This window comes from Diabrotica undecimpunctata, chromosome 3 (genome assembly GCF_040954645.1).
Source record: "Diabrotica undecimpunctata isolate CICGRU chromosome 3, icDiaUnde3, whole genome shotgun sequence".
Classification (NCBI taxonomy): Eukaryota; Metazoa; Arthropoda; class Insecta; order Coleoptera; family Chrysomelidae; genus Diabrotica; species Diabrotica undecimpunctata.
In genome coordinates this window covers 83516475-83529437 of record NC_092805.1, presented here as the reverse complement: position 1 = coordinate 83529437, position 12963 = coordinate 83516475, and the positions used below count along the sequence as shown (strand labels likewise).

General features: G+C 33.5%; 1 protein-coding gene across 8 annotated transcripts in view; it reads left to right on the top strand.

The window, feature by feature from the left end:
- Positions 1–447, top strand: part of LOC140436979 (retinaldehyde-binding protein 1-like) — a 124486-nt gene extending 124039 nt beyond the window's left edge. For all 8 annotated transcript variants that reach the window (XM_072526176.1, XM_072526171.1, XM_072526177.1 and 5 more), the window contains one exon: positions 220–447. In XM_072526176.1, the coding sequence (XP_072382277.1) occupies positions 220–414 (195 nt within the window). In that variant the 3' untranslated portion in view covers positions 415–447. The remainder of the gene's footprint in view (positions 1–219) is intronic.
- Positions 448–12963: the final 12516 nt, after the last annotated feature.

The following is a 12963-nucleotide window of genomic DNA, read 5'->3' as shown; positions in this document are numbered from 1 at the left end:
ATACTACGGTTTGTTTAGTTTGTAGTGTTAGCGAGTAGATATTTTAACTGGTCAATATATCTTCATTGCTCGTTGATGGCATAATAAAGAGGCCACTGCAATAATAACCCACAACACTAACAAATACCTTTCTTAACACATGTTTCCTAAAACATTTTTATCAACTGTTTCTGTATTTATACTTCTTTTAAATATTATTTACTGTTTTTATATTTACAGCTTAAAATTCATCCACCCAATTTAACACAAGAAAAGCTTTTTGAGATAATACCAAAGAAATATTTGCCGAAAGATTATGGAGGCGATCTTCCTTCTGCAGATGAACTTCATAATGCGACGGTAGAGCTGTTTAATAAAAAAGAGAAGTTTTGGGAAATGGAAGAAAAATTACGAAAAATTTCGTATAAGGAATAAAAAAACTGTGTAAATAAATATGCATAAACATTATTTTTGATTACTTATGTACAAATCAGAGTTTCCCATCATATTATTGTACTTATGCTTTAAGATATTTATAAAAGCTAATTAAACTATATTTTAAAGCATAATAGTAACTTCTAGCTTCTTTTTCATTTTAGAAGTGTTACTTACTAAGATATATCATCTAAAAAGCTATGCGCTATGTAAAGCTCTAGCTGTTTTCACTTAATAATATTTCTCCATCAGTTAGTTCGTTCCCTAATATTCAATATTTCTTCATTATTATCGTACAAGCTGTACGCAATCGTGGAAACCATAGTTGTCATCATAACAGAGTTCCCAAAAATAAAAACACAAAAACCGATAAAGATACAACTATATCAGTAAAGGTGAACACAAGTAATCAAGCGTCGCTCGTACCAGGATAATGCTGGTTGCTGCCTTTAACGTTGGTAATGCGGGTTGAAGCATGCTGCCTTTAACGTTGAATATTTAGCTTGATGGGCGCGCAATATATTTCGATACTCACGCCTATCTTGATTGAAATCTCAGACGACATTATTTTAAAATCCATACGGGGCTGACAAAGAATAGGGAAATAAAATACGTACAGTACTTGGTAGACGCATTTTGCAGTATAAACAAGCACTTGGATTATGCTTATTCTCGTTCGAAGATTTTGAGACGCAATTTTCAAATCGGTAAATAAGACCTTATTGAAATTTATGATATACAGAGTGGACAAAAAATGCTACAAGGTAAGTTTACAAATTGGAATATACATTTTTATTTCCTTTCTTTCCTTGATTTCTTTCAAATAGTAATTTGAGTACTGATGGGGTTGATCTTTCACTCGTGAGAAAATAGGAGAATGTTCTGATTTCTTTGTAGTTAAGTTAGAAAATTGTAGTGCATTTCTAGATTCTGGTAAATTATAAGCACTTTCTGGTCTGCGTAATTAATACTGACATAATGTTGACACAAGTGAATACATTATTTACAGTTGTAAAATCATTTAATATTTCATTATTGGGTATACTCGTATATAACTATCTCTCTTAATGTATTATATATAATATTTTCAAAATTACAATAAAAAAATCTCCGGTATATATTCAAAACACAATCACAAACAACAGTGTAATCAGATACCATGGGAGAGATATTGCCGTATCAATTATTAAATACTATTTTTATAGGACACTGCAATTTTGCTACTTTCAAGTTTTGTATTTTACACTTTGTATCCACATCCAAATTCAAAAAGCAAAATATTTTCTATTTCCAATCATCTGTTGTGAACTTTTATGCACTTTATGCATGAAGCATGAAACATTTGTGTACACCATTTATATACATTTTACCGACTGCTTTATCCCTTCTGTAGTAAATTTGTTCAGTTTGTTCTTGTAAATGCTCCTATACATACATTTGACAACTTTGTTGGGTTTAAAATTCGATTCAAACTGCATTAGAAGTGACTTAAGTAAATTCATTAACGTAGTGCTGCACCATTAATGGCATCACTGAAATTCTCGATTCTGAAGTAGTTAGTTTCATATATTAGTTTATTTTAAGAATTTCATTTTGACAATAAGGGAAACATTCTATAAATAATTATAACAAGTAATAAACCAAGTCAGAGGGAAGATGAAAATACTGGGGGATTTTAACGCTAAAATAGGCAACCTAGAAATACCCATATACAAGCAAAAACATAACGAGAATATTCAAAACTAAAATGAGGAACTGATGATAAACTTCTGCACGAATAACGAACTTAGAATAAACATCACATTTTTTGTCCATCAAAACCAACACAAATATATATTTAATAACATCCGTGTCCAAAGAAGAGCAACAAGGTTGTAGATCGGCAAGATCATGCACCGATGCCATATTTATAACGAGGCAAGTACAACTGATTAGGAACATGGAATACCCAAACCCTGTACCGAACTGGAGCACTAACATATTTACTAAACATAGTGAACACGTACAAAGTAGATGTTTTAGCACTGCATGAAATTTTGTGGACGGAAACTGGCACTCTTGACAAGAGAACCCATTCCGTATATTACAGCTGCAATAAAAGCCAACACATAGAGGGGGTGGGATTTATTGTAAACCGAAGAACAAAAGGCCTTGTTATTGACTTTAATGCTTACAGTCAAAGAATGTGGTATTTGTGATTAAAAGGAAAGTTCTTCAATTGCAGTTTGATCAATGCACATGCCCCAACTGATGACAAACCAGACGAAATAAAAGAACAGTTCTTTGGAGACCTAGAGCAACCATACAGAAGATATCCCAGAAATGACATTAAGATTGTATTAGATGATATGAATGCAAGAATAGGACGAGAGCGAGTTTTCGTGCCTACGATAGGAAAGCATAGCCTACACAACGTCAGTAGCGGTAATGGATTACGACTGATAAACTTACCAGCATCACTCAATATAACAGTCGCTAGCACCTATTTTGAACACAAGAACATACACAAGGTAACCTAGACCTCTCCTGATGGAAGAACAACTAGTAAGATTGATCACATCTTAATAGATTCAAGGCGCAAACATAGACTCAGATAATTGCCTAGTGATCTCAATATTGAGGGCTACAATTTCAAACACCAGTAAAGAAAATAAAATGGATACAAAAAAATGGAATGTGCAAAAGCTGATAGATGGGACAATTGCAAAACGGCAAGACGATGAATGTAAGAATGCAACAAAAGAAAAAAATTAAGCCTACAAAAAGATGCTTACCTGACGAACTAGAACAGGGGTGCCCAGACTTGTAATGTCTGCGATCTACCACAAAATATTTTAAAGACAAGCGATCGACTACCGACTACTACAACTAGACTGGAGTCTATAGAAAATGTCACACCGAGAGTGCAGTATGGCTAATATAGGAATGCACAATTGCCGGATTTCACGCCTTGTGCTTGGCGATACAAACAGGTCCAAGTGGTAGTCACAGAACCGTACCCAGATCTCTACGCCGGGCTCTGTTATTTATTATAAAACAATATATTGATAAAATAATTGCCTTCAAGTAGCCAAATAAGAGGCATGAATTTGAATAAAAAGACCTTAAGTTTTTAGCGAGAATTTTATTATAAAACTGTATACTTTATTAAACTAACAAATGTATTTTAAATTACATTTCTTGATAGCTATAAATATACCGGGTGGAACCTCCGGTAACTCGATTTCCGTGCACCCAGCCCAATATCCAAGAAAAACTTTTTCTTTTGTAAATATGTGAAAAATTATCAGGAACGGGAATATCGAAAAAGCTTTGCACATTTTTTAATCCCGGCGATGTTATTAAAAAAACAAGTTGCGCACTTGAATCACTGCGAAATTTCAACACCTACTATGAAATTTTTTTTTGTGGAAATCTGAAGTGCAGTTTTTGTCCTTGTTAAAACATAATGCAGTCTCGCATTTTTTACACACAACATAAGTTTACCTAGTTCCTTGAGATAGCAACCTGGTAGTTTTCAGCGAAACCTTGTGTTATTCCATATGGGATAATGGTTTTCCTTGCCCACACTTGACCTTATAAGGTTTATAGTGTAAGTTATTTAACATTATATTATATTTATACTTTATTAAACTAACAAATATATTTTAAATTACATTTCTTGATAGCTATAAATATACAGGGTGGAACCTCCGGGAACTCGATTTCCATGCACCTAGCCCAATATCCGAAAAGCCCATACTCTGATTGGACTGGTAAATGCATTTTATTGGTTATGAAGTGTAAAATAATCGAGGTTACTCACAGATATATATATATATATATATATATATATATATATATATATATATATATATATATATATATATATATATATATATATATATATATATATATAAATAAATATAAGGTTGAATGCTCGAATAAATGAACTTTGATCAGATAAAAGGCATATATCGAGCACAGTTTAATTAAATCTTGCCCAAGTACTTTCGATCCCTAGATCATCTTCAGGGGCATTTCGTCAATTGTGGCCTATCCGGCAAGAACAAGATGTCATAGACATATAAATGTACATTACACTACAATACAAATGGACAAACAAACACTTTAAAATAATTTAAGGAAGGCTACATTACTTGAAGAAGCCGGAGACAGAATGGCTCCTGATCTAACGGAACATTTCCGTTAGATCAGGAGCCATTCTGTCTCCGGCTTCTTCAAGTAATGTAGCCGTCCTTAAATTATTTTAAAGTGTTTGTTTGTCCATTTGTATTGTAGTGTAATGTACATTTATATGTCTATGACATCTTGTTCTTGCCGGATAGGCCACAATTGACGAAATGCCCCTGAAGATGATCTAGGGATCGAAAGTACTTGGGCAAGATTTAATTAAACTGTGCTCGATATATGCCTTTTATCTGATCAAAGTTCATATATATATATATATATATATATATATATATATATATATATATATATATATATATATATATATATATATATATATACAATAGCACTAAAGGCCTTAGAGGCCCATGGCTTAAAAAGTTTGTTCTTTCTTCATTTTCGCTTTTCTTTATGTACTGAGATCTTCTCTGGCTCGATATGTGATTTTTCTCCATTCCTTCTTGTTATTCATTTTTCTTTTCTGGCCTTGTAGTCCAATTTCTTCCATATCTTTTTCTACCTCCTGATTCCATCTATTTTTTGGCCTTCCTTTTCTCTTTTTTAAAGTTATAGTGTAGTTCATTACCCTTTTTGAAGTCCTCGTGTTCGGCATCCTTTCTAGGTGACCTCGCCATCTTAGTCTCTGTGCCTTTATGACTCCTATTATGTTAGGTTGATTATATAATTTCTTTAACTCATCATTTGATCTTCTTATCCATAAACCGTCCCTTATTATTTCTCCATATATCTTCCTCGGGATTTTCCTTTCCCATATCTCCAGTAAATTTTGTTCATTTTTTGTCATTGTCCATGTCTCACTGCAGTACGTTACTATTGGTTGTATAGTTGTTTTGTATAACTGTATTTTTGCCTTTCTTGATAAAAACTTGCTTTTCAACATTCCACTAAGAGCATGTACACTTCTATTGCCTGCCATTATTCTTGCTTGTATTTCTTCTTTAATGTTAGGTTTGCGTGATATTATTGTACCTAGGTATGTAAATCTTTCTACCATTTCGAATTCGTATGATAATCTTTCTTCTACTTCTACTTCAAACTTTTGTCCATCCCTGAACTGATCATCTGTCCACTGCATACATTTTGTTTTAGTTTCATTTATGTAAAGTCCCATTTTCTTTGCTGCTTTTACTATTCTCTGTACTATCTCCTGTAGCTCTTTTTTTCCTCTTGCCAGCAACACTATATCATCCGCAAATGCCAAAACTTGGTGTCTTTTATGATATAGGAGTCCTTCTCTATTGATTTTCGCTTCTCGCATTATTTTTTCTAGGCATAAATTGAAGAGTAATGATGACAAAGGATCGCCCTGCCTTAATCCTTCGTTTACTATAAATTTGTCCGATACATGATTGTTTACTTTGACTCTGTTTTCTGTATTCTCTAAAGTAAGATGTATCATGTTACGCAACTTTCTGCTAACTCCCAGTTCCTCAAGGGTCTCTTTTAATTCCTTCCTTTTTATTCTATCGTATGCTTGCTGGAAGTCGATGAATAGCGCTATCGTTGGTAAGTTGTGTTCATAGCTTTCTGCTTGTAATTCTCTGATTATGAATACTTGGTCCGTTGTGCTTCTCCCTCGTCTAAATCCGCATTGGTATTCGCCTATTATATTTTCAACTTCTTTTTCTAGCTTATCTTTTATGGATTTTGATAGGATTTTATATACGGTATTTAGTAACGCTACTCCTCTGTAATTACTGCATTCTGTTTTGTCTCCTTTTTTGTGTAATGGGCAAATAATGGCTTCCTTCCAATCTTCGGGTATTCGTTCTTTTATCCATATCTCCTTTATGATCTTGTATATCCAATTATTTAGCAGTTTTCCACCATATTTCATCATCTCTGCTGTTATGTTATCGCTTCCAGGGGATTTGTTGTTTTTCAGATTTTTTATGATTTCCTCGATTTGTTCTTTGCTGGGTGAAGTATCTTCTATGTCTTCTAAGTGTTCGATCCTTGCTTCTGTTTCCACGCATTCTCTTTGGTTTGACTTATTATTGCCATTTAGTAATTCATCAAAATACTCTTTCCATCTTTCGGCAATTTCTGTTTCCCCGCTTATATTATTTCCTGCTTTGTTTTTGACGAATATGGGTTTTTGTTGGAAACCTTTTTTTTTCATTTCTAGCACCTTGATATAGGTTTTTTATTTTTTTATTTCTGTAATTCTCTTCTATTTCTTTTAGCTTATTTTCTATGTGTTTTCTCTTCTTTTCTCTCAGCACTCTCTTTACTTTTTGTCTTTGCTCCCTATATCTATTCTTTGTCTCAGTTGTTTCTTTCGTGATCATTTCAATCCTTAATGATTTTCTTATTTCTATTTCTTTTTGGCACTCTATGTCGAACCAGTCTTTCCTCTTTTTATTCTCTTGTTTGTTACATTATTTTGCTGCTTTGTTCATTATTTGCTTTATGTTTTCCCATTTGTTCTCAGTTTGCTCTTCTATTTGTATCTTTTTTAGTTCTCTTTCCATTGTTTCCTCGTATATTTCTTGCTCTTTCTTTGTTGCTAATCGAATTGGGTTATGTATACATTTCTTTTTTTTTTATTTTGTTTTTGTTTTCTGGTATCAGTTGCTTAATTTTGATGCCCACCATGTAATGATCTGAGTCGGCGTCTGGTCCTCTGTATGTTCTTATCTTCTTTATACATTGCTGTTCTTCTTTTTCGATGAGCACGTGGTCTATTTGGTTTTTAGTCTTTCTATCTGGCGATATCCAAGTTTCCTTGTGTATTTCTTTTCGTTCGAAATATGTGCTCATTATGATCATATTTTTTTCTCTTGCGAAATCTATCAGGAATTGTCCGTTCTCATTAGTTTCATTGTGTTTACTATATTTTCCTATTGTCGGTCTGAATACTTCTTCCTTCCCTATTTTGGCATTTGCGTCGCCTAGAATAATTTTCATATCATATCTGGGTATATTTTCGATTGTTCTGTTTAATTCATTGTAGAAACATTCTTTGACATCATTATCTTTTTCTTCTGAAGGCGCGTGAATATTTATGAGGGTGATTTTTTGGTATTTTCCCTTGAACCTGATACTACATATGCGGTCTGATACTGGTTTAAACTCTACTAGTGCTTCTTTTAGCTCTTTTCTTATCATAAAACCTGTGCCTAACGTTCGATTCTTTCCACCGCTGTTAAAAAACATTGTATCTTCTATTTCTAATATATCATTTCCCAGTTGTTTCGACTCCTGTAAAGCTACTATGTCAAAATGGAACTTTTCGATTTCTCTCGCTAAGTGTTTAAGTTTGCCTTCTCCATATGTGCCTCTTACATTCCATGTTCCCAAAAGTAAGTGTTCTTTTCGTAACGTTTTCTTGTGTTTTGGTCCCGTTATCATTTTTTTCCTCTTTTTTCCTTTTTTCGTATTATCGCTAACCTTGTTCTGTGCTTGTTTCGTCAACTTTATTCCAGTAGTACATTTAGTTGCTAGTTTTTTGATGTTTTTTTACATATTGCGCCTTCTTTGTCATTCCACTTCCATTCGCTGTTATTTACCCATATTTTTTTTACTCCAATCTTGACTTAATTTCCTTTATTTCTTTCTTCTTGAGCAATGTTTCTAATTGTTTTCAATCATCTTCGTTGATATATATTTTGTACTCTTTAATTTCTTTTAACTTGTGCTTTTTTTCCATTATTTTTCTTTTTTCTTCCTGGTTTTCCAATTCAATTAGGCATGTTTTTTCGCCTAACTTGTGAGCATTCCTTATTTTAACCTCTACTCCTATATGTTGTTTGATGAAATTATTGATTGTTCCTTTTAACCCTGCTTGCTCATATGTGTCTATCTTTAGGCCGTACATAACTATGTTATTTATTCGTCGGTGTTTTTCCATAACTTCCATGTTTTTTGTTATTTCTCTGAGTTCCTCCTTGATCTCTATATTTTCTTGTTTTAGTTCTGAATTTTCTTTTCTCAGCTCTCTGTTTTCCATTATGAGCTTTTCTATCGTTTCCTTGCATTCTTGTTGATTTCTTTTTATTTCCTTAATATCATCGGTGAGGTGGCTCACCATTATTAGTAATTGATCAATTTTTGTTGCCTCATTTTTTTTCTCTGGAGTTTTTGTTGGTGTTCTCGAAAACTTCTTGCTCTTTCTGAAAATGTTATCTTCTTCCTCGCTGTCTTTATATCTGTCCTTCCTTTTTGCCCCTCCTTCTGAAAGTGTATCATCACTGTCTAAATTTTTCATATATTTTTCCATTTTCCGGCGCCAAACACTGTCTTCCACCTCAACAGTTCAGAGAAGACAGCGTTTACCGTATTTATTTTATGTTTATTAGCCGTTGTTATTTTTCTGTGTCTACCCCGAAAGTCTACTCACAACGGCAACGTCGCAATTTCAAAGGTCAGAGTTTCGTTGGTTTCGTTTCTATGCTTTGATGTTAATTAGGCTTATCAATTACAGCGATCTTACTTTTTATAGGGCCTTGGTGTTTTCGGATGTAATTTCACCGATTTTAAAGTTTTTTCTTAGCACTCTCCTTCACTTAATGTCTTATATTGTTCACTGGATATTTTCAATAATTTATTTCCCGTTACAACTCTCAGAAATTGAGTTTATTGCAGACGACAAATAAAATATTTGTTTACGTTTTGGTTACCGGGTTGCCAAAAACCTACTCACAGATATTCAATTAATTATACTAAAGTCGTCCTCTACATCCGAGATGTCGGATTCGCTTTCGCTACTCTCCCCTGTGTTCGCGTGTATTATCAATTGGTCTACGTCATCTTGCAGGTAGTCCGCAGTCCACATCTCAGTTTCCGTTTTCTCAACAACATGAGTGACATAATTGCGCCAATTTTGCTCTGTGACGCGTGCGAAACCGTCCTCGATCAACTGGCGTACCTCGTCGTTTTTAAGTGGTATTATGGGTACCTACATATCGCTTAACTTGGTTCCACACCATTTCTATAGGATTCAATTCGCAGTGATATGGAGGAAGCTTTAAAATATAAACATTATGTTGTGAAGCATACTCATTAAGATGATACTTATCGTATTGATCTTTAAAAGCACGCGCTGCTTCTAATAGCTCGGATTTCAAATAACACTTCTCGAAAAAATATCTTTTTCCACTAGCCATTCCTTGATTGCAGCTTTATTCCATGAATTGTTAGGGAATCTCTCTTTACGGGAGTGGTATATTTTTTTTTTTTACGATGCATTGTCCATTAGAATGACATTCCTGCGACCATTATTTGGTAATTTTGATATTAATGTCTCCTTAAACCACGACTCAAAATATGCGGCATCCATTTTATCGTGATAGTCGCCATCATTTATCTTTGCCAGAAAAACACACTGTGTGCCAGCCAGGAAGGAAACCTCCTGAAAAACCTGCATGCAACAAAACATATCGTGGACCTTGTTTAGTAGGTGCTTTTAAGCCAGTACTTAAACCTTTGAGAAAAGCATCACGACTGTTTTGTATCGTAGTATCGCACCATTCGTAATTAATAGATTGGCCAACATTAACCCACGATTCGTCCAAATATATGATATTGCAATGATCTTTTCGCAAACTTCGTATAGTTCTCAAAGAATTATGGCGCCAATGAATAATATCCTCTCGCTCCACCATGATGCTTCTTCGGCCACGTTTCTTATAAACAAATCCAATATCTTTCAGAAGTCTGTATAAAGTAGAAAGAGACAACGGCTGTATATTCTCATTACCTTGTATGAAGTTATGTATATGCTTTAAGAATGGCGGCAAATTTTTCATGAAAAATTCACAATGAACAATTCTCCGTAGAATACTTCTTACACCCTCGTCATATGTGAATATTCTAGAATTTGATTGACACATTGGTTTTTTACGTTGTTTTGGCGATTTCAACGTTCCACTCTGTTCTTTTTCTTTTTTAAAATTGTAAATCTTCTTTCGCTAACACCAGTCATCAACGAAGTACGTCTTACAGCAGCACTTACATTAAGTTGTTCCGTATTTTGTAAAAAATACAACACATTTAACACTACGAGTTTAGCGCAACCGTTAAATAATTCACCGGATTTAACCTTATGGGACTCCATGCTCTCTGTTGAAACTCGGACTAAATTTTGAAGTGTAGTTTCGTTTTCCAAAAGCACTTTCACCCTAAGGATGGGTAGGAGGTGAAATAGGGAAAGCTTGGAGTTTATCAAATACTAATTATGACAAACAAGTTTATGGCCATATTTAGGTGACTATGTTAATGATGGTAATTTGTAGCAGAAGTTTTACAAAAGAAATGAAGACCTATTTATAGAAACAACATAACTGTATTTTTAATATTTTACATACAAAAGAAAAAATCTAATTTCTATGAAAGAATTGGAAATTTGAATATTATATATAATATCTATAAATAATATCATTTCCAAGTTTCCAAATTCTTTCCTAGAAATTATGTAGGTTTTTTCTATTTTATGTAAAACATTACAACTACAGTTATTGTATGTTGTTCTTGTAAAGAAGTGTTCAAATGTTACTCTTATGAATATGATTCAATTGTATATCTCATGTTGACGTTTTATATGCAAAATTTATAGTATTCGTTGTCAATAACTCATCAATGCCTTTTTATTCTACTGTATACGTATACATGATATAAAATATTTTACTCGTACTGCCGGCAGATGCATTTTATCCAAGCCGGTCCTGTGAGACAATGAGCAATCAACAGCTGGAGAAAACCGACAACCCTGCGCGTTTATTCTCCATAAGAAAAGCATTGCCGTATCTTACCCGTACTGCACTCTCAGTGTGACATTTTCTATAGATACTAAAATAAGTAGATTTCTGAAATTACTTGTATTGTATTGTATATAAATACGAACTATAATTAAGGCATCTAATCAAGCATGTAATCTGTAAGCCTAATGTGAGATATTCTTCCGTACTTATTTCGTGTTTTAAATATTTGTTTTTTACTTCTTCGACTTCAAATTTTGTTAATTTGATATATACTGACATTATGCTCCGTCACCGCAGCTTGTTATACAAGAAAGAGACACTCGAGAATGATCGGTAACATTCGCCAAACGTCGCGCGGTCACATTGCCTCAGAAGCCTGAAATATTTCAATTAGGACCTGAATATTATAAATTCTTTTGCGATTGACTCTAGAACCTATCGTTATCGACCGGTCGATGGCGATCGACAGTTTGGGCACCGCTGAACTAGAACAACTGTAAAGAATTACCAGACAAAGAGAAGAGAAAAGAAAATACACAAGGGAAAAAACGAAACCACCTAAATTAGGATCTTAAATATACAGAAAATCTCAACAGACAGAAAGAATTTAGAGCATTCTATAACAAAGTTAACATCAACAGAAAAGAATTCAAGGCAACCACAAGACAATACAGAAGTCAGAATGGCGACCTATTAACAACAAGAACAGACGTATTGAATAGTTGGGTGGAATACTTTAACCAGGCGCTTAATAAAACATGGATTATAGATGCTGTGAAAAGGAGAGTTACAACATACTTGATTTACACGGCACAAAATCGGGAGAACTGAAGGCAACTCTGGGGGAAGCAATGTCAGCAGTGAACGTTACGGGCTGTCGGATGATGATAGATAAATAGCTCTATATACATAGGGCATTCCCGACAAAATAAGTTTGATCCGCACTGTTTTAAGCCATCTTGTATATTTGAAAATAATTGTAGAAAATAATATTCGCTAACCCACATATTACTAGGCAAAATTTTTACCTTTTAACCATAATACAGTCGCATCAACGGTGACTTAGCCTATATAATTTTTTCATTGTCCGTTCTTCTACTTATTGTTCTGGTGTCTAGTGCATTATTTCGTCCCCTGCTTATTGTTTCCTCTCTGTACTTCAGAGCTTATGAAAATGTTCTCATTATCTCTTTAAGATTTCCAATTTCTCAGTGATAATTGCTTTATTTTTATTCTTATACATTGTTGTTCTAGGAATGAACTTTTCAGTTTGTCTCGCCAAACGCATGGTCTCTTTTTTGTTGCATTTTCCTGTTTAGCATTTCTCTATCTTTCTGCAAGATCTTGATTATTGTTGATTTTTTTTTCTTTTTTCTTATAAGTACTATCATATTTAATCGTCTGGTCTTTTCTAAATTTGTCTACTTGGCTTCATTTCTGTTTTTTAGTATTATTGATAACTTTAATGTACATTATTATCCAGCAAATTCGCTTTTTAGGTTTCGAAAGTATCCAAGACTAATAAAATGTACAAATATTACTCTAATATATTTATTTATTTATGTAACAAATATTCTCAATGTCTTTCAAAATTTCAGTCTTATAAAATGTACATTTATAAATATTAATTACAACATGCATATTAACGGTGGCTACA